Below are 22,522 nucleotides of genomic sequence, written 5' to 3' on the forward strand. Positions count from 1 at the left end.
ATTATCATTTTATGATTGATGTGGCATTCTATGTATTTCACAGAAAATCAAAGTTGGAATATGATTTAAGTTATCGAAATACCACTCCTTTCGAAGCCATTCACCCAACAGATAGCAGCAAGTTTTTAAATATGAAATCAAGGGAGGGAATCAATATAGTGGCAACAAAAGGCTCCAGGTTAACTTTAGAGCCTAAGAACATGAGGAAGACAACAGTTCAAAGGAAGGCTCCTCATAACGACTTGAGTAGTTGGAATAAAATAAATAGTCAGGGTGGAGATGGTTCAGGCATTACCTCAACAAAGGACGCAAGTGCAAGGACTCCTTCAGCAGAAAGACCCAGAAAACCTTTTCCGTGCCAAGGTAGGAAAGAGCTCATCAGGCGGAAACCAAAAAAGTGGAATCAACTAGGATCGGGAATTTGAACCCGACGTGAATCGAACACGCAACCTTCTGATCTGGAGTCAGACGCGCTACCATTGCGCCACGGATCCTACGATAGTGCTTACTCATTAAAAGTATATGACATAAAAGAAACATTCTTTCATTGAAAATTAGAAAGTTATTTTAAGTACAAGATTAGTACTAATTACTCTTTCATCCAATTATATTGTTTAAGAATTAAGATAAGACGTGAGGTTAGAGAGTCTTACCTACCAAAACAGAACATCGCCACGTTATTAAATCCCCGACATTGAAATCAAAATTTGGAAATATGTTTCTGAATTGATTGCCTTATACATTTTTAAATTATTACATTTATTTAAAATATATTTTTATTTTTTAAAATATAACTCTCATTCTAAATTATCTTTAATTTTTTAATATTTTAATTTTATCCTCAAATTGTAACCCTCACTCTAAATTAATCTACAAACTTCTGAATCTTCTAGTTTCATCCCCGAATTCATCCAAATATGTAATTAGTTTCAATCATATTTTAACGTAATTTTTTTTCAAGTATATAATAATATAGTTTGGCCTAATGGTTTTTAACATGGATGTGATTAGCATATACTAATAGTTTAAGATGAAATTGAAATAATTAGAAGTTTAGGGACCAATTTAGAATAGGGTTCATAGCTTGGGGATGCATTTGGAATGTTCAAAAATTGAGAACTAATTTAGAATGGAGTTATAGTTTAAGGGAATGATTTGAACACATGTGATATAATTAATTCATTTTTAGTTGAAATTTTGGAAACATGTAGGGATTTTTTGTTCCCTTAATTTTGTTTTTCAATTTGGTTCCCATATTTTTTTTAATAATTTAGAATAATTATAAGGTAATATGTGTTTAAAATCTTTTTTAATCATGGATAATGCATATGCAGACGCAGCTGTTTGAACCCGACACCTTTAAAAAGAACAACATTTCATTTAACTATCGAGACCACTTGATTCGTCTAAACTCATTTTTTAAATTTAGTATTTTTATTCAAATGCTATCAAATTTCATACGGATAAGCCAACCCTGATCAAGTCTGTATGTGAATAATATTACACTTGCGAAAAAAACTAAATAAATAAACTAATATCTCAAATATGAGGTTGTAAGTGGGATTGTTTCCTTAAAAAAAACACTGGATGGAGTCAAGTTTTATGAAGGGTGAAATCGGATTTAGGATAAAAAATATTTATCTAACTCGATTATTAATAATGATATATCTTTTTTATACATTTATAGATAATTGTTATAATATTTATCTTTCTAGTTTTTTCAATTAAGTTTATATTTTACTAAATAAAAAATATTATTTTTAAATATTTGTGTTTAGTCGAATCAAATACAAATTGAAATCGATTCAAATGTGATCTCCTTAAACTAGGATCAAATTTTGTTCGTGTCGATGATGTATGCTTCTCGATTTTGATCAAATTGATCGAAAAAATAACTCAACTATACTCGTAATCAATGGCGGAACACAATGGAGGCTAGTGGAGGCCACAACCCCCACATTTTGAAAAATTATAATTTAGTTCTTTAAAATTTAAAAAAAAATTAATTTGGCCCTCACAAAAATCTTTTTTTAAATATTCTTAATTAATCCTCTCCCATATTTTTTAAAAATTCTCATAAAGTCTCTCAAATTTTCAAAAACTTTAGTTAGACCCCAATTTTTATGGGGAAAAATGTAAATTGAACCCTTCAAAAATTTAAAGAAATTTTAATCTAAACCTTTAAATTTTTTAAGTTGACCCCAACTCTATCACCAAACTTCACTACTGCTCGTTATTATCTCTAATTTGTAAAATTTCTGATTTTAAGTATGGGATTTTAAAGTTCTTTGGTGTCAAACCAGAGAAGTAAATTGAATGACTATTTTGTATAATTTTACCTATATGACTTTTACGCGGCTTTCAATTGGTCACTTGAACACATAAAAAGAATCGTTACATAATCTAATTTATCATAAGTTTTTTACGTTAGAATTAATTGGATTATGAGCAGATTTCAATTATACAGAAGAATACAGGGATTATGACCATAATTAGGCCTAAAGATTATAATACAACATGCTGGAAATTTAAGTCTTCCAAAAGTGAAATTAAAGTAGAAATTCACGACTTAGCTTAATTGACACGGAGGAGAATATTCTGTTTCTTTCTCGACGCATAATAATGAAAGTAAAATGAACCAACCACCCGCGTCGAACGTGCAACTACTCGCGTCCGAGTTATATTTGTTAATTTATATAATTAACTTTAGATTTTATAATAAAATACTGTTTTATATTTTGGATAACAAAAGTAATTAAGAATATCGTGTGTAAATTATTAATTGCCTTTATTTCTTTAAAAAATTACATAGAAAACTTTAAAGTTTTATTAAATAAATGTTATAAAATTAAAACAATTTTATTTTTCAAAAGAAAAATTAAAATTTGGATCAAATAAAAATAAAAGTTCAAAAGATTTAAGAATAAAATACACTAGATATCACTTAACTATACTCAAATAATTGTTTGGATTACTAAATTTTCAAAAGTTATAAAGTTATTATTAAATTTATCAAATTGCTATAAAACAACCATTACATTTTTTTAACTGTTATAAAATAATTATTAAATTTTAGCAAACCCTTTATATATGTGGGCAAAAGTGCCCAGATAACGCTACAGAGAATGTTTAATTCCCAAACTAACGTGATCATCCGATTAATTCTCTAAATATGGTATTTTCTACAGTATATTTGGGATCTCTCGGCGTCTTCAGGGTTGAACCAGATTTTTTTTTGCGTCTTACTTGGGATCTCCCGACGTCTTCAAGCGTCTTGTTTGAAATATCTCGACGTCTTGAGGGTGTTAGATTATTTATGGGGATCTCTAGGCGTTTTAAGTTATAAAGGAAAAAATTTGGCCTTTTTATACAAATATCACTTAATATAAATTAATTATTTGTTAGGCACTGTTTAAGAATATTTTACGGATCTAACAAATTTTTAAATACTTTCTATAAAATTTTTATAAATTTTATATAAATTTACTCAATATATAATTCACCTAAAATATCAGTGGCACACTACTTAATGATGTTTTCATTATAGCTCATTCTCTCTTCTTTTTACAATAATATTTTAATACCAAAAAGTATCGGTCAAAAATATATCGGAACTTTAGTATAATGTATAATAAAATATATAAGTTTTTAGTTTTGTACAACTTAATATTAAATTTCAGTTTAATTTAATATTTATAAATCATTAAATCGTTATTGTCGTGCTATTATTTTATGGTGTCTAGGAAAAAAGAAAAAATATCTCAAAATTATATACAACTTAAATTAAAATTAAATAAAAAATAGTTAACATATATTTACAATAATATATCGAGAAGTGTATTTTACACAAATTTAATGAAAATGAAAGTGTCTTTTATCATGAATCTCGTAAGTTATAAGATAGAAATTTATAAATCCATCCTAAAAGATGTGTATATCTTGTGTTATATTTTAAAATAATATTTTTAAATATTTTATAATTAAATAAATTTATAAAATATCAAAACTTTTCATATTATTTAAAATGGTATTCTTAAAATTTTGTTAGATTGTAAAATGTTTTTAAACAGTGCCTAACAAGTAATTACTTTATGTTAAGGTGATATTTGTGTAAAAAAGCCAAATTTTTTCTTGATTTCACTCAAAGACGCCTAGAGATCCCCATAAACAATCCAACATCCTCAAGACACCGGAAATCCCAAATAAGACGCTGGAGATCCCAAGCAAGACCCAAAAAAATCTGGTTTAACCTTGAAGACGTCGAGAGATCCAAAATCTATTGTAGAAAACACCCCATTTGAAAAATTAATCGGATGAGCACATTAGTTTGGGAATTAGTGTTTGAATAAAATCATACAAAACCTCATTTAAAAAAAATAATTATTAAATTTTATCAAACTGTTATAAACTAACTATTAAACTTATCAAACTTTTACAATTATTATAATATCATAATAATTAATTTATACAATTCAATAAATTTAATAATTACTTTTTATTTATTTAAAAAAATAATGCTCAAAATGTTCATTCAAATATAATTTAGTAATTTCTAATATATTTTATTTAAAATTTAATAAATTTAATCGAATCAAAACGATATTATTTACCTAGTGTATATATGAATAACAATTTGACCTAACATGATAAGTTTCATTTTGATATTATTGAATCATTTTTATAAATTTGAGTTCGAATTTGGTTGAGTCGGATTAAATTTGTGTTAATAGTAAAAAATATTTGATCTAATTCAACTTAGGATAATAAAATAATGATATTTTATAAATGTTCATACGCGATACTCAAATATAAAACCTTAAAGAATAATAATAATATTTTAATTATAGTAGTAACTTGATTCGTGTGTAAAAATTGTGCATAAAAATATAATTTAAAACGACCATTACCATCCCATGTGAAACTCTTAAAACACACTTCTTTTATTAGAAAATTCCTTTCCTAGGAAGTCCGGTCGTTTCTGGCGTTTCGATGCTTTTCTTTTTTGAACAAACGAAAAGAAAATGCTTCAAATTTATTATTAACAAAGAGAGCACTGTAAAAATGGGATTTTTCATCTTCTGATCTGATCAAACCAATCTCAACCGTCAGATTAATCAGTCACCCCCCCCCCCAAGAACAACCACTTTGTGTTCCTTTATAATTCCCTCTGGGCTTTTCTTACATTCTCTTACGGATTGTTTCATTCTTTTGAAGAGAGTACAAATTTCGAAGTTTCCTCTGAAGATTTTGAATTATTCGATCTGTAAGTTTCTGAGTTCTTTGTTTATATATATATATATGATTGTTAATGCTGTTTGTTTCTTGGAGAAGTTTCTGATGTGTATTGGCCGTTGCATTGATGGAAGATCTATGATTCAGTTGTAATTACGTTACTCAAATTTCGATAATTGTTAGCTTGAGATATGCTTGATTTAGTTGGCACATTTGTTTCCCTTTAACTTTGGTTTCTTAGCTAATTCAGTTTTAATGTTGCGAATGAACATGCAGGGTTTAAAATGGTTTTGCTGGGAGAACACGGTAAAGCCTTGGCGCTTTAGCCTTGCAACTGCGTTTTCGTTTCTTTTTCCATTTTTCCAGTAAATGGGCTGCTTTCAATCTAAAGTAACAAGGCAATACCCCGGACACGAAGACCCTGTTGTTCTCGCTTCACAAACTGCTTGTATGTTTTTACAAATTACTATCTCTTCGTTCATTGCATTTACTCTATTCAGCTTGGAATAGATTATGTAGTTTGCTAATCTTTTCCTATTTATATGATCCGAATTTGACATGCTTGATTGGTTTTCTTCTGCAGTTAGTGTTAGTGAAGTTGAAGCACTCTTTGAACTATTCAAGAGCATTAGCAGTTCGTTGATTGATGATGGGCTGATCAACAAGGTACAAAAATGTCAATGTGGTTTCAGATTAGGATTATTATGCCTGATATCATGTGCGTGTGTGTCAATGATGTGTTGCACGGTTTGCATGACTTTGTTTCTTGTTTGCCTTCCTCCCTTGTGTTGCTTTGACTTCACTTTTTCTTGAAGTGCCTGCATTTGTACTCATGTCCTACACATTTTTGACATGGATATATGATGATGTGATCCTCTAAATACATGAAAAAACTTACAAAAAGTTGAACATTTGCCCGTCTTGTATCTGCTATTCACACCCTAGCCAGCGTAACGTAGTCCCTTCCCGCTTCTTTAGCATTGGAGTATTTTTTTCACAGTTCCTTTTTTTTCTGTCAAAACTGAAAATTTACATGCAAAGGTTGACGCCTTTCTAACTCTTCTGTTGTATATGCAGGAAGAGTTTCAATTAGCTCTGTTCAAGAATAGGAAGAAGGAAAACATTTTTGCAAATCGGGTAATTTATTTTGTTGCCTTATATTGCTATTGGAAATTCAATATTACTTCAAGTTTCGAGTTTTATTTTGCTTTGTCTAAGTTATGTTGGATGGCCATGTGATGCCTAGCAATGGGCGACTAGGCTGCATGATTTCTTACCCAAGTTGGAGTAGCGCATTTTAACCAGTCTTAGTTTTCTTCTATAAAGATGAATTTATTTACCAATATGAAAATTATGAATTGGGAATCCTGGAGAACAATTTAAATATTTGAATTGGTTTATTTAAGCAGATCTTCGATTTATTTGACGCGAAGAAGAAGGGAGTCATTGATTTTGGTGACTTTGTTCGAGCACTCAATGTCTTCCATCCAAATGTCTCACAAGAGGACAAAATTGATTGTAAGTAAACAGTTGATATGGTCTTTGATTCCCCAATTGTGTTAAGAAAGTTGACTGTTCTACATTTCAGTTGCATTTAGACTTTATGACATGGATGGAACGGGTTTTATCGAGCGTAATGAGGTATTTCTGCAATTGCTTGTTTTGTTATTTATATTATCATGCAGTTCAGAACTGGTTTTAAAGATTACAATTGTTGCATACAATTCATATTTTGATTCCACTACATTTTTACCCGAACCTCTTACCGACAACTTTCTCGTGTGAGTTTTGCAGGTCAAGCAAATGCTGATTGCGCTTTTATGTGAATCTGAAATGAAGTTGGCTGATGAAACCATCGAGGCGATTCTTGATAAGGTGAGAGCTTGCTGTGGTGTGGTTGCATAAAGTTAGTTTTCATTATACTGTTGAAAATCTGCGTCCATGTCCAGCAATCTTTTTGGGGTATCAATGCATGTAATTTGCAACTATTTACTGACCCATGTCAATTTGGGGAGTAGACATTTTTGGACGCTGACATGAATCGGGATGGAAAGATCGATATATCCGAATGGAAAAACTTCGTATCACGGAATCCATCACTGTTAAAAATTATGACCCTTCCATATCTGAGGTATGTTTTTCTATACCAACAATCACTCGGTTTAAGTAGAAACCGTATCTCAGGGGAACTCATCCATTGTTTGATATGAATCGTGCAGGGATATAACGACGACGTTTCCTAGCTTCATTTTTCATTCTGAAGTTGATGAGATTGCCACATGATTGTTGGAGTTTGTGATGGGCTTTAGCATGTTCATGCATGCATTTCATTAGGTTGAGATACATTTTTTACACGACACGATTTGTGTGGAGAAAGTAGGCTTAGATGCTGTTATGACTATGAGGCTGAAGCTATCAAATATGATTAGCATTGCTAGTTGATTGTACATGGCATTATGGTAATCCAGTTCAATTAAAAATATATTATTTGTTCATTCAATAAAATTAACAACTACTATTAGTTTTAAAATAAGTAATTTATAATATCTCATATAATTTTAGATTTTAATTATTCGTTCAATAATTAATTTTTGATTCAACTAATTGGATTATTACATACATAATTTAAATGAGAGATTTTAAATAAAATTACCACAATAAAAATAAAAAATAAAGGTAAATTATTTGTTTAGTTATTTATTTATTTTTATATTTTTAGTTTAGTTATTCAATTAAATTTTTAAAATTATATTTAGTATTTCATTTTTGTTTTAATCATTCGTAATAAAAAAAATTAATGAAGATTTTAAAGTAGTATTTTTTTACTTTTATATTGTTTTTTCTTTTATCATTAAAAAATCTATTGATATTTTCTGATTATATTGTTCAACCAATAAAATATATAAGATCTTAAACAAAATTATCATAATAATAATAAAAAAATGAGTTAGCTAGTTTTAGAAATTAGCTCAGTTTCTTCATGAAATAGAAAGATTAGAGTTCATAAATTGTAACGAAAAGGTAAAAAGAGAACGATTGTAAAACCTAGATTTTGGGGGCACGCAGGGGACATCTACGTCATTTTACCCCTATGAATCGGCGACAACCGTAGCAATTACTATCACCGGGAAATACCAAGAAGAAGAGATAATAAAGATGTACAGAGGGCCCATATTTCTAGATATATTGATTTCGGGACAACAATAGTGACGTTTTTTTGACAAACGCTGCGATAGATCCATCTATAATGGCGTTTTAATAAAGCTGTAATAATAGTGTCGTTTTTTTGAAAAAACGTCGCAATAGATCCATCTATAGTGGCGTTTATTGAAGAAACGCCACTATATATATACTTTTTTTTGGGATTTTTTGGGGTCATGCGCGGTCGTACAGTTCGCGCCGTCTCAGCCACGGCCCAACAGGCCAGGCCTAAGATCAAATGGAAAGCCCAAACCTAATGATTTTAGGCCACTGACTATGACCCATGATTCTGAGATTCGAGATTCAATTTTTTTTAGACAAATGACGAATTTTATTATAGAATCGTGCAATAGGATAAAGAAATAAAACATTTCTAATCAACCTTATACATAAATATCCTAAGATTTGAAGACAATTACGTTAATCTCAGATTTTTATTATCACGTGAACCGTCTTTTATTTCATTCTTCCTGTTCCATGCCAATGCTTGAATGTTTCTGTTAGTTCAATTTTTCTTTAAAAAAGAAGCTGACAATTAAGGAGAAGATTGTACCATTTCAATGATTAAGGTTTCATTACAAATTTGTTTTATTTATTCTTTTCTTCATGTATCTGCCTGTCTTTGTTCTTCAGAGATCAAGGATTGATTATACAATTTTAGGCAGCTACCGCAGTGCCTGTATGCAAAGCTTTCACTGTTGCAGAAAGCTCTAATCTCTTCTCGTTAACTTCATCGACCACCATTTGTTTAAACCTGCATTCTTACCTACAGAACGGCGTGTCCCCTCTGCACATGACACAAAAATCAAAACGCCAACCATCGGCCGAATAAGAAGGACGCTGGAGGAAGACAATAATACGTTAAGATAATCAGAACCATACGTGTACATGAAGATGTCTTTGTTACTCCTAAGAGGCTTATTGCAGAGGAAACAAGCATTGAAGAAATGGGGTTGACCTTCTTCTAATCTTCTGTCACAAGACCTTGAAGAAGACAGACTCTTGGGACTGCAGCTACTGCTATTCCTTGTATAACAACAAAAAAATCTAGAGAAGAACCCTTTTTGCTGTTTATGATTCTGGCAATGGCTGCTTCCTGAATATCCAGCTTCCATGGCTTTGGTGGTTGAAGGAAATCAAGAGAGATTGGGTGGAGAAACAAGGTGGGTAGATTTTTTATAGGGAAAAAGCTTTGTGCTTCAGTGACGATGTTGACTGGGTGCGTACGTGTAAGTTTTGTGGATTTAACTGGCGTTAGATTCCTGATGAAGATAATCTTGGATTTGTTTTTATCTTTAAACAGTAAAGTATTATCTTAGAGTAATTGACAGTTAGACAGCAATCCTACGTAAATTTTGAATTTAAAATATTTAATGTGTTATTATGTTTTTAAAATTAAATAATATGATTTTTAATATTTAATTTAATTTCAACATTTGATACAAGTCTAATAAGTTTTGATCTAAGTCGATTATATATGATTTTTCTTTCTAAAAAACTTGTGTATGGATTGGGTTGGATCGGATGTTTTCTTAGAGATAAGGTTGGATTGGTTAGATTCGAGTTTAGGGTGAAAATAAACGATACGAGAATAATGGTGTAATTGTCATTTACATATTTAAGGATAATTGCTATAATGTTCCTCTCTATATATTTGTTTCAATTCGTAAGGTAGGAGTATGAGACTAATATATTCATATAGTGACACAAAATAATACCATATATTATAATGCCTAAAACTGTCAAATTGAAGACAATTATATTTAACCGCAATGGATGCATTGGACATTTGTTAATACAAAAGAAAATAGATAAAATTCCAATGTAGTATACCCAAAAGAAAGATCCACATGATGAATTGGATCGTGGAGTAGATCCAATCTGCCTTTCACAGCCTCATATATGAAAACCATAAAACATTCACTGTTAAAAACTAAATCAAAATTGATTAATTTTAGGCAGCTGCAACAGTGCCTGTGTGCAAATGGTAGCCATTGGTAGTATCTGCAGATGTTGATTTGCTTTGTTCCTTGTTTCTCAAAGCTTTCGGTGTTTAGAAAGCTTTAATCTCTTCGCATTAACGTCATCCATCACTATCTGTTTGTATCTGCATTCTTCACTACAGAACGGTGTGTCCCCTCTGCACATATCGAAAGAACTAAATCACCGATCCACAACCAACGGTACTCGAAGAGGACAATGCCGAAGATAGAAAGACGATACGAACCTGTACATGAAGATGTCTTGATTGTTCCCGAGAGCCTTCCTGCAGAGGAAACAAGCATCCAAGAAATGGGGTTGACGTTCTTCAAACCTGCTCTCGTAAAATCTAATGCTGCACCTCGAAGAAGATAGATTCCTGGAACTGCCATTGTCGCCGCTGTTCCTTGAGTAACAAAGAAATCTAGAGAAAAACCCTGTTTGCTGTTTATGATTTTGGCTATGGCCAGCTTCCATGTCTGCAAGTGAATCCACTCCACTATCACGTTCAACCCAACAACGGTTCCCCATAAGAACAAAAGATTCCATTTTTTATTTTTTATTTTGAAGGAAATCGAGAGAGAGGGAGAGGGAGAGAGGAAATGAAGATGAGCTGGTGAAGAATTATAGGGAAAAAGGGTTTGTTGTTTGGTGAATAAAAATAACGGCGGGATGGAGAATCCGTGACCGCGAAGGCATCCGATCAGAATTGGATCGGGTGCTTGTACTCCGTGTATTTAACTGGCTGGCTTGAGATTCGTGACTAAGATAACTTTTGAAGAGTTAAAAAAAACTTACGTAACTCACCAATTGAGTTATTTTATTGGTTAAAAATATAATTATTATTTTTAAATATTTTGAATTTAAGTATATCGAATATAAAAAATGTTTAAATATTTATTTTTAAATAGATTGAGTGTCATCCAATCAGATATTACTTTAGATTTAAAAAAATAAAATAAAACTTATGTAACAATGGTAAAATTCATTTTTTATTCTTTATTTACACCTTGGAGTGATTTAAGCAACTTTGATAAGATTTTGCATCTCAAAGTCACATAATTATGATGATCGAAACCGAATCGGAATATTTCCCTTTTCACTCACCATGTATTACATATTACATTGCCAGATTCTGATGGCAAAGCGAATGGAGGACGTGTTGGAGCATGCATGTGATGGGGGATGTCCCTGGAGACAGCACTCAAAATTATGACAAAGCCATCAAAACTCAACAGGCACATCTAACTAGCATCTCTCTAGTGACAGGTGACCGGTTTATTTGGCTTTGTCTAATCCAACATGCTGCGTTTAGGAACACGTAAATGAGGTTAGCCAGCGAAAAGAATTTATAACCCTCTGCAAATTGGACTTCCTATATAGGTGTGTTTTCAAGTTCCCCGGCATCGGAAAATTGCGGATTGTCGAACGTTTTGCTCTCAACGTCAGGCTGTACTTCCACGACAAGGTGTCCGGTTCCGTCTAATTGCTGTGTAAAATTAGCTCGTAATGATAAACTGGCAAAAAAGTCAATCATGATAAACAAAATTAATTTATGTATTTGTGATTAAGAACATTCTTAATGTTTTCCATCTTCGAATTGCTTTCACACATGAAGTCATTGAAACCAATTTCCATTCCGATGGCATATCATTTAAAAGGTAGAATATGTTCAAATTTTTCTTGATTTATTGATAACATACATTGCATATTTAATTGTTTAAACTATGGTCTTTTAGATTGAATAATGTTTTTATTTACTATTGAAGTCACTTAATGAAATTTTAATATTCATATTTTAAATCAAAATTAAATTAATTAGTTGTATATAAAAATAAATTTAATATTTATATTTTAATCTGATTAAAATTTTTCAAACATAATATATATGTTAATATCATAAATTAAATATTATCTAAACATTACTTTATGATTTTTATTAAAAATACTTGAAACAAATGAAAAATTATTTATTTATTTATTTTATATTGCGTCAAAAGTCTCGAGTTCGATTTACTTTTTGGTTTTGTTTTTTTTTTTTGCTCTCCCGAACATGCCTTTACAACAAACTCACGTGCTTTGGCAATGTGAATATACTAATAATAATAACACAGAAAATCACTGAATTGCCAAATGTTATCAAATTGGGACATTTTGCATTAGGCGCCTGCGACTGGAAACTCGTTTTAACTGCTCTAAGTTTGCATAAGTTGTACCACTATTCACTGACACCCATCATCAGACAGGGGACCATCAAACATCGACGGCGCCACACCGACAACAACTGCTCTGTAACTCTTTTCAAGTTCTCAACTGTCTTAATACTCACCTATCTCTGTCTCTTCTTTAATAAAATCTTCCTTCTTCTCTGTTTCTGTTCTGTTCTGTTCAGGTGATTTTCCACTTCCTTCTTCTCCACCGCCGATTTGTCGTCTTTCCGTTGCCTAACGGACCACCATTACCTGTTTAGTACGGAACCAATCGGAGTAATAAGCGGCGTCTCTTTTTCCCTAAAGGAGTTGTTTCATCCATGCAGAACAGCCAACCGCCGTTTTTACCTCCACCAACGGCCATTTGAAAGCAGTAAGTCTCGCTTTTCATTTTAAACCCATTTTTTTTATTTCTTTTATATATTTATTTGTGGTTGTTGTTTTCGATTTTCAGGACAAGGTGAAATCGACGGTCGAGGTGTTAGACAGCGTGGCTTTAGGACAAGTGAAGATGAACCCGATTCCTCAGAGGAAAACCAAGATTGTCTATACCATTGGTCCTGCGACGAGCTCGCGTGAGATGATATGGAAACTGGCCGAAGCTGGAATGAATGTGGCACGATTGAACATGTCCCATGGAGACCATGCTTCTCATCAGAAAACCATTGATCTTGTTAAGGAATACAATGTTCAGTTTAAAGACAAAGTCATTGCCATCAAGCTGGACACTAAGGTTATAACCCCTAGACTCAGTCTATGCGTTTCGACTAAATCTAGCGGATCACATCTATAAATTTTAAAGACATTTTCTGTAACTCTTATTCGTTCAATGTAAAATCACATTATAAATACATTTATAAAAGGATATAATAAATTACGATAAAACCTAACTCATGAATATAAAACTAAATAGTTAAAAATTTAATTTTTAAAACATGTCGTAGAATTTAGATCACTATAAATCAATTATCAATAGCAGAATAATATTCATTTCTGAAACAAATACTTCAAATAAAGGTCCATGTTACCAAAATAAAGTTAACTTGAAATATAAAAGCATTACAAATAGATGTACTTCAAGATATATGTTGATTCTTCAAGTGCTCGATCTGGGGTATCTAACCAACAGTACCTAAAAAGGGAAAAATATTTTCGAAAAGTGAGCTAGACTCAATGTGTCCCAATAGTACAATAAAATCATAGTAGGTATAATAACCGAGTAATAGTTCAGTAAATCATCATAAAATCATAATGAAGTTTAACTTTTGAAACTCGTAGTTTAAATTCCTTCTCCTGTACACCAACTGCAGTTCCCCAGAACTGCGTCCGTAGGACTACCTTAAGCACACAGCAAAAAAGAAACCTACTTAAGGATAAGCTTTTGGGTCTGTATCCTTAGGTCCGTAGGGCTTACTCTAAGCACACAGTAAAGAGGGCCATCCTAATAGAGCATCTTGGGGCTCGTGAGCCTACCCAAGAGTCCATTAAGTCCGTAAGGTTTACCAGCTTGATCAGAGCTATACCTCTGTAATTCAATCTAACCCAAAATCAGTATTTCAAAAGTACTATTTATGCAGTAAACATAATTTCCATAAATCAGTAAACATCGTTATCATATATTAATGAAAATCAATAGTCATATATCAGTCATTGTCCATAAACCATCAATAAACAATAAATCATAGCTTTCAATGTATCATATTTCAAAAACAGCTAAAATAATTAAATAGTATTTAGGGAACACACCTCGATAATAGGATCAAACTGTAGATCTACTGAGTACTGGCCTCGCCACGCTCTGCTACAGTTTTCGAACCTAATTCATAATAACACTACATTACTAGAGGGTAACATAATTAATTTCTGAAATTATAAGATTTACGGGTCATACGGATAAATACTGGCACACGCGGTTTAACTGATATAGAGGAGCTGGGTCGAGCTGTCGAGCGATCAGGATAGTCTCTTGTAGGGGTGTGCAAAATTACACGACCCGGTTGACCCGACCCGCCGACCCGGATCAAAAACAACCAGGTAATTTTCTAAAAAAAATTACCTGGCCGGGTCGGGTACCCGGCCCGACATTTCCCGGGTCGGGCCCGGGTCACAAAATCTAGTTTTTTCGGGTACCCGGTTACCCGAGTACCCGGTTAGTTTTTATTTTTTTTTTTATTTTTTTATATATAATTATATAAAATATAATTATTTATTTATATTATGGATTATTATATTTTGTATTTTTGAACTTTTAAATTTTATGTTCGGATATTTGAGTATGTAATTCGAAGTTTTGAACATTTAAATTTGTGTATATATATTTTTTAAATTAATAATTTGAAAATAAAAACTTAAAAATCGGGTATCGGGTACCCGATTACCGGGTACCAACAAAATCCGGATACCCGATTACCGAATACCCGTAACATCTGGGTCGGGACACGGGCCGAGAAATCGTCCACCCGAAAGTTCTAGGTACCAGGAAATCGGGTACCCGGATTTGCACACCCCTAGTCTCTTGTACCTTCAAATAATAATCATTTATCAGTCTCAAGTATTACTTAATCATTCAAAGATAAAACTCTTAAGTACATATGCACTTTTTCGGGTTTGACTATCAATTTGGAGACTTTAGCGTCTGAATTTGACTAAACATATTGTGGAATCGGAATTAGGACGTCGAAAAACATAAAGTATGACTTTTCAAAAATTCAAATTTTTGGTCAAAGTTAAAGTCAACAGGTTTGACTGATGATTTGGAGACCTTCGGTTTTGAATTTGACAAAACGGACTTCGAAAACGGATTCGATACGTCGAAAAATGTCAATCGTTTAATAGCCGTTTAAAATCGGTCAAGTTATGATAAAAGGGGTTCAATAGTCTACAGTAAAAAATTACAGAAATATCATTTTTTTACAATTACAAAAATATCACTATTTTTAACAATAATTACTAAATATCACCGTTTTAACAATAATTACCAAAATAGCATCATTTTAACAATAATTACCAACATAGCACCGTTTTAACAATAATTACCAAAATATCACTGTTTTAACAATAATTACCAAAATATTACCGTTTTAAAATTAATTACAAAAATAACACCCTTTTTAAAAATAAATACAAAAATAACACACTTTTAAAAATAATTACGAAAATAACACCATAACCGAAATTAATTACGTATTTATCACTCTTTTAAAACTATTTATCAGCAATCTAAACCAACACCAATTATAATATGTTTTCGATCTAAACACTGAAATATTATCCAAATTAAACGATCTGACTTTACCTACGGCGGATGAACGAAACAAGACAGTTGTTGGAATGGCCAGAATCGACAAAACTTAAAACGACAATCGGGGTTTTAAGTGTCGATTTCCCTTCTCGATTCAGTCTATCTGTGATAGATTTCGGAACTGGATTAGTCGGGGTTGTACCGATGGTTGCACCTGAGACTGAAGGACACGACGGTGCACCACACCACCGATCAAAGGAGGCAGGCCGAATGTTCAAGAGTGAGTTTACTAAAAAATTCAGTTTTGGGTTCTGCACGGGAGGGTATTTTTGCAGAATTTATGTGTTAACTCCTAATATAATATAAACTCACCATTATTTGTTTCCAATAAAAAAAACTAAACATAGCATAGTGGGTATACCTTTGTCTCCACTTCATTTTATTTTATTCTTAATGCTATTATAATATTTATAGTGCTTATTATTTTATTTATAGTGCTTATTATTTTATCTATAGTGCTATTAGATATATATATTTTTTTCTAGTGGAAAATTATGGGGCAGAGTGTGACAAAGGTATATCCATTTTCAGACAACATATGTTCATGTCGAATGCAACAGTTGACTGGTTATTAGTTGTGATATGGTTGATTTTCTTCTTTATGTAGGGTCCCGAGGTTCGAAGCGGCGATGTTCCTCGACCGATTCAGCTTAAAGAGGGGCAAGAATTCAATTTCACTGTCGAAAGAGGAGTCAGTACGGAACACACCGTTAGCGTAAACTACGACAACTTTGTGAACGATGTGGAAGTTGGAGACATACTATTGGTGGATGGTAAGAACAAATTTCATTTTGATGTATTTGTAAGCTCAAGCTGAGTTCTGTCTTGCATGATGCTATAATCGAAACTGATTGAATAAGTTTACTGAATTGTTCGGATTGAAGATGCAATTTATTGTTTTGTTATGTCGTTTCTCCTCAGATCCTGTTTTCTTCTACTGCATTTAATGTATTCAATCTGTAATACAAAGAAAACGACAATTCGGTTATACTGTTAAATTCGTTTTCGTGATGTGTTTCTATTTATTATGTCGGAATGGTGGATCCAGGAAGTATTCGGTAATCAAAAGCACATTTTTGTCGATTTCTTACTTGCATACTCAATGAGTTGATTTGTGTCTCTATACGGCAGGTGGAATGATGTCGTTAGCGGTGAAGTCGAAGACAAAGTATTTGGTTACATGCGTCGTAGTTGACGGTGGAGAACTAAAATCAAGGTGCCATCTGAACGTGGGTGGGAAAAGTGCCACACTGCCATCGATGACAGGTTATTCACACAGCTGTTTTGACGATTTTCTTCTTTAAACACAGTCCTTTTTTTTTCAATTTTTGATCGCATGCATCATTTCTACAGACAAAGATTGGGAAGATATCAAATTCGGGGTGGACAACCAAGTTGACTTTTATGCCGTTTCTTTCGTGAAGGATGCTAAAGTAGTCCATGAGTTGAAAGATTATCTTAAAGGTAAAATAATTCTTGTTTAACCATGAAGGGTGTGTATAATATTAATATACGGTTTCCACAGTTGACTGTTTTGTAACCGAACTCTTTTGCAGGTTGCAATGCAGACATTCATGTGATTCTGACATAATTTTTTTTTGTCAAAGGTATCCTATTAAAGCTGTAAAAGTTATGCACACTGTGGCATTGTGGACAGAGTTAGATCTTCCAGTCAGTTGCATGTCTTCGGTTCAATTTAATGCTTACAAGGTAATCGGTTTTCTGGATTTGCTATATATCATTCAAGGTGTTGATGTCGACTTATGTTGAAATAACTTTTCCTAAACTGACCATGTTAGGGTGTTCTTTTGCAGGGTCATATGGGTGAAATGTTTGCTTTCCAGTCGACAACCGTGGCTAACACTCTTGATACACCAGTCTTGGTTTTTACAAGGACCGGATCCATGGCTATACTATTGAGTCATTACCGTCCTTCCTCTCTGATCTTGGCTTTCACGGATGAGTAAGTGTTAATAGTTGCACTGTCTAAACTATTATTTTCACATTATTTGGATGTGGTTTTTGACATATGTTTACAGCTTGGCTTCATTACGTCGTAGTGCAGGTGCTACAATTTCGGTAAACTGCCTTATGAAAGTTTTCCCAACAATCAGTTTACAGATTAACTGCAAGTATTAGCAATTAGTGATAGTTTAACTGAGAATTGTTTGGGTATTCCAAATTAGAACTTGTTTCTGTTCCCGTTCTCACTCTCGCGCTGTAATTATTCTTCTTGGCAGAGAAAGAATTAAGCAGAGACTGGCACTTTATAAAGGTGTGATACCGATATATATGGAGTTTTTGGGATGATGCAGAGGAAACTTTTTCTCTAGTACTCAAGCTGTTAGTGGTAAGTACCCAATCTAGTTTCTTTAGTTCTACATTCTAGTAGCCAATTTAGGGGGCTTATAGAAAAAACGATGCATGCCTGCCATGAGCTGCCACTCCCTCGGGACGGACTAAGCAATTTAACGAGAGTCGTAGATGTGAAAGTCCAGTGTTTCAATTCAATTTTAAGGGTTCCATGCCCTTCACAGAGAGACTAAATTTCAGTACTTGATATACTTGAACAATTTTCTCATACGAATTTTCGATGTTTGTAGGACGAGAACTTGGTGACGGAGGGAGAATCTGTTACTCTTGTCCAAAGTGGAGCACGGCCAATCTGGCTCCACGAATCCACCCATCACATCCAAGTTCGAAAAATCGAAATCATGAATCTATAAATGTAAGGGCAAAGGCTTCTTTTTCTTGTCAAAGAAGTTACTAAACAGTTGGTAAAGACTCTTTCTTTTCTTGTCACATAAGTTACTGAAGTGTGGCCATTTTTTTCGGTTTTACAACTTCTATTACAATGTCTGTAAATTTCCTATTCCAGGTAAAGAAAGTCGAAAACAGTGATACCGAGTTCGTGAATGAGACAATCAAACAAGTTAGAACGTGATTTGCAGAAGTTGAACTGTAATAAGGATCAAATAACATAGAACGGAATTGAAATCATGATAAAAAGTTTCAGTGGGAAGCATCTTCTTCTTCGCAGAACTTGGTGTATTCCTTGGAACCCATCAAGGATTCCAATTCTGATGGACTTCTGGGTTTCACCTTTATCATCCATCCTTCTTCATATGGGCTTGAATTGATCTTCAACAGCAAAGAGTTTTTTTTTAAAACGAGTTATCTGCTAGTTGCTAAGCAAAGGCTAAACAAGAAGAAAAGAAAGTTTTATTTACCAGGCCAGGAGCTTCACTGAGCTTGGAGTTAACCTCGACGATTTCGCCGGAAATCGGTGAATTGACATCACTGGTTGCTTTAACACTTTCAACGGCCCCGAAGCCTTTTCCCTTGCTAACTGAACCACCAGATTCTGGCAGCTCTACAAACACCACTTCTCCCAGATGGTCCTGCAAATGGTCTAATTGTATGAACACTAAGAGGAAATGGTCTAATTATGCTTTTAATCATAACATTGCTAATCTAGATTTTAGTTTTTAAATAAGCTCGAATAACATGGATAGTGAAGTTGATCCTAAATGAAATTTGATCCGATTTGACTTCAAACTTAATTAGACAGGGGTGATGATTAGAGAAAATCAACGAATGCTGAATTGAGTGATAAGGAGCTTAATATCTTTAAATAATATCTTAACTCTAGAGACTACTCTTAAATGAAATCTTACTCAATTCGGCTCTAAACTTAATTAGAATTCTTGAAACTATCGAACAACAGCGGAAGAATAGAGTGGATGATTTGGGAAGAAGAGGAAGAACCTGAGCATGGTCAGTGATGCCAATGGTAGCCACCGAACCTTCATGCTTCACCCATTCATGTGATTCCGCATATTTCAACCCATCCAAAACTGCAAATTTCAGCACATCCATTATCATGATCAATAAAAGAAGATGAAACTGAAGGAGGAAAATGGGGTTTACCAGTGGCAAAGCATCTGGAGAGGGAGAGGAGAGATTTGGAGGCACAAGAAATCTTGAGTGCATTGGCAGTGGAAGAAGCCCACATTCTCAGTGCCATTGTTATCTGGTTGTTTTGCCTGCAAATGATGGAACAAAGGAGAAGTCTGCGTTAGTTTTGATATGCGTCCGTCTGCTTTTTTTTTTTTATCCTGTATGAATGGTTGGCAGCGAAAGCCTCATCCTGATTAAGGACAACCTTCACTCACAACTAATGATTCGAATATTATGTTGTTTTTACTTTTTTATTTCATGTCATAATTTTTATTGTCTCCATGTACCATAATCAATGAAAAATTAGTAAAATAAAATAAAATAAAATTTAAAGAAATAGATAGGGGAAAATGAGGTAGAAGAGAGGGTTAATGAGCAAACTCCTCCATTTGACAGCCTTGACCCTCTTGGCTAAATGAGAAAATTCCTTTATTAGTCCCTCCCAAAAGTTAATAATTCATTTTTAGTCCTTTCATTCTTTGATTAAATAGAAAAATCATAATTGTAATCCCTAAAAATAATGATTTTAATTTAATTTTGTTTCTGACACAAAATTTTATAATTTCATCTCAGTTCCATAACACAAATAAACCATCTAAGATGTAACAGCTGATGATGGAATCTTTGATTGCAACCACAACACTAAAACCTCCCTCGTTGCCACAAAGCAACCAGCTCTGTCTTCACTTTGCTTGAATGGTGCTCCTAGTTGCTTCAGATGAGAAGCAAAGGAATTGGACAGTCCTTGGGCGAATTTATGAGTTCCGGAACCGGTTTGAGCCGAGAACAGCTCCGGCAAAGCTTCTCCACGCTTAATGATTTTGGCCAAAGTACCCACCCACTCTTCCAGTGCAGTCAATGCTGCTCCGACAGATAACGTTCGGACATTCAGACTCCACTCATCCGTGGTTTTGTTGTGTAAGCGTGGGTAAAACCCGTATAGAGTTCCTAGATAAAGCAGATCGTGTGCTCTCTCGTGGTGATTCTTACTTCGACATATATCAATCAAGCAGTTACAGATCGGTCTTCTAGAATCATCTTTGGTGTCACTGAGGATAGACTTAAACTCTTCTTTGACGGTGTCGAGAGTGCTTTTCTCGTCTTAGATCAAGTTCAAAAATGCGACTAACCGATGATTGGCTTGCCGCAAGCAAGCGACAACTCTCTCCATATCCTCCCTGTTATCGCAAAGTGACACAACAGATAACAGGCACCCACAGAGCCTGTCATCCGGTTTAATTCCTTGTTCAATCGACACCGTAAATTCCTTCACCAACTCATCTATTCTTTTGGCCTTCCCCAAACATTGAATCAAAGAAGTGCATCCCATTACATTAAGTTCAACATCCACCTCCGACATCTCTTCAAACAACTCCATTGCCTTATCGACATTTCCTCTACTTCCGTATATATTTAGCATTGCAGTGTCTCCAACTATCCGGCCTAAACTCCTCTGATCGCTTCATATCCATAAAAAGCTGCTCTGCTTCCTCAACTAAACCAATGTCGGCAAACATAGTTAACAAAGTATTATACAAAATAAAATCCACAGGCCAGTTTTTCGACTTCATTTCCTCCCACAATTTCAATGCATCTTTTTCCCACCTTGCCTTGCCATATATCTTGGCAAGTGCAGTTAAAGTCTTCTCATTTGGAGTCAAACTGGACGAGATCCTCGAAAATGCTTCTCGCAAGCGCGGGTTTCCCTACCCTCCCCATTGCCTCTATCAAAGTATTGTAAACAACCAAATTCGGCCGAACCCCGACCGACTTCTTCTCTTGCAAGACATACTTAATCCCAACATAGTCACCAGCAGCGCCAAACATCTTTGCCAACACAGAGAATGTAACCATGTCCGGTTTCCAACCACTAGCCACACCTCTCTCGTACAAGCTAACCACTTCCTCAACCTTACCCAATTTGGCATAAACATCTAAAATCGCAGAGTAAGTGACTTCGTCAGGCATCAAACCAGTTCTATACATTCTCTCAAACCAATCTACAGCCTTATTGAACCGATAACAACGTCTTGCAGAGCTAATAATAGTCGAATACGTAATGTTATCGAGTGAAATCTCATTGCTTACCATTTCATTAGCGAGTTCCTCTATGAGCTCAAACTGTCCCCCGAGCCTCAAAGACTTAGGAAAGTTTCTTCACTGTTTTCGCACTCGTTTAGCTTCTTTGCAAAGAGCTTTAGCTCTCTGAGTTGGGGATTTGATGCATGAGGAGAACGCTTTTGCCTTTGTGGTGAAAGCACGGATCTCTTCGGCTTGGAGGGATTAACCCATGTGGATTTCGGGTTTGAGGAGGGGAAAATTCGGTATTTTTTCGGAAGTGTTGTTGTGGAGAGAGGCTGAAGCTGCTCGGATAAAGATTGTGTCTTTCTGGGTGGTGATTGCTGTGGTTTTGAAGAAGATTTACAAGAAATGAGAAATCTTTTTCTAGGGTTTTGATTATTCACTCTTTTGGTGAAGAAAATGGATCTTCTTGAATCGGATTGAGGGACGGCAAAATGAACATCGAGAGCAGTGGAGATACTGGCAGCCATGGACGTTTTGATTGCCTTATCTGAATAGTGAACTCCCCAGGCGACACTGAAGCGTATAATTCTTGGCCCAAAACAGAGAGGAGAAT

General features: G+C 33.9%; 2 protein-coding genes, 1 non-coding gene and 3 pseudogenes across 3 annotated transcripts; 2 read left to right on the forward strand and 4 right to left on the reverse strand.

Annotated features, from left to right (window-relative positions):
- Positions 1-422: 422 nt before the first annotated feature.
- TRNAW-CCA lies at positions 423-494 on the reverse strand. The gene has a single exon. It is a non-coding gene; the product is annotated as a tRNA-Trp (tRNA).
- Positions 495-5,205: 4,711 nt separating this feature from the next.
- On the forward strand, positions 5,206-7,530 carry LOC120162311 (calcineurin B-like protein 1). Its single transcript, XM_039172480.1, has 9 exons — positions 5,206-5,263; positions 5,509-5,680; positions 5,816-5,898; positions 6,310-6,369; positions 6,642-6,750; positions 6,821-6,873; positions 7,027-7,107; positions 7,251-7,363; positions 7,452-7,530. The coding sequence occupies exons 2-9, from the start codon at positions 5,602-5,604 to the stop codon at positions 7,513-7,515; spliced, it is 642 nt and encodes a 213-aa protein (XP_039028411.1). The 5' UTR covers positions 5,206-5,263; positions 5,509-5,601; the 3' UTR covers positions 7,516-7,530.
- Positions 7,531-10,387: 2,857 nt separating this feature from the next.
- LOC120162371 lies at positions 10,388-10,962 on the reverse strand (annotated as a pseudogene).
- Positions 10,963-11,591: 629 nt separating this feature from the next.
- On the forward strand, positions 11,592-17,228 carry LOC120162381 (annotated as a pseudogene).
- A 1,640-nt stretch (positions 17,229-18,868) lies between these two features.
- On the reverse strand, positions 18,869-20,019 carry LOC120162554 (glycine cleavage system H protein, mitochondrial). The gene is made up of 4 exons (XM_039172699.1): positions 19,855-20,019; positions 19,693-19,781; positions 19,155-19,325; positions 18,869-19,065 (listed from the first exon to the last, which is right to left on the reverse strand). The coding sequence occupies exons 1-4, from the start codon at positions 19,949-19,951 to the stop codon at positions 18,937-18,939; spliced, it is 486 nt and encodes a 161-aa protein (XP_039028630.1). The 5' UTR covers positions 19,952-20,019; the 3' UTR covers positions 18,869-18,936.
- Positions 20,020-20,451: 432 nt separating this feature from the next.
- Positions 20,452-22,451, reverse strand: LOC120162535 (annotated as a pseudogene).
- Between the last annotated feature and the right edge of the window lie 71 nt (positions 22,452-22,522).

This window comes from Hibiscus syriacus, unplaced genomic scaffold (assembly GCF_006381635.1).
Source record: "Hibiscus syriacus cultivar Baekdansim isolate YM2019G1 unplaced genomic scaffold, ASM638163v2 tig00002890_pilon, whole genome shotgun sequence".
Taxonomy (NCBI): domain Eukaryota; kingdom Viridiplantae; phylum Streptophyta; class Magnoliopsida; order Malvales; family Malvaceae; genus Hibiscus; species Hibiscus syriacus.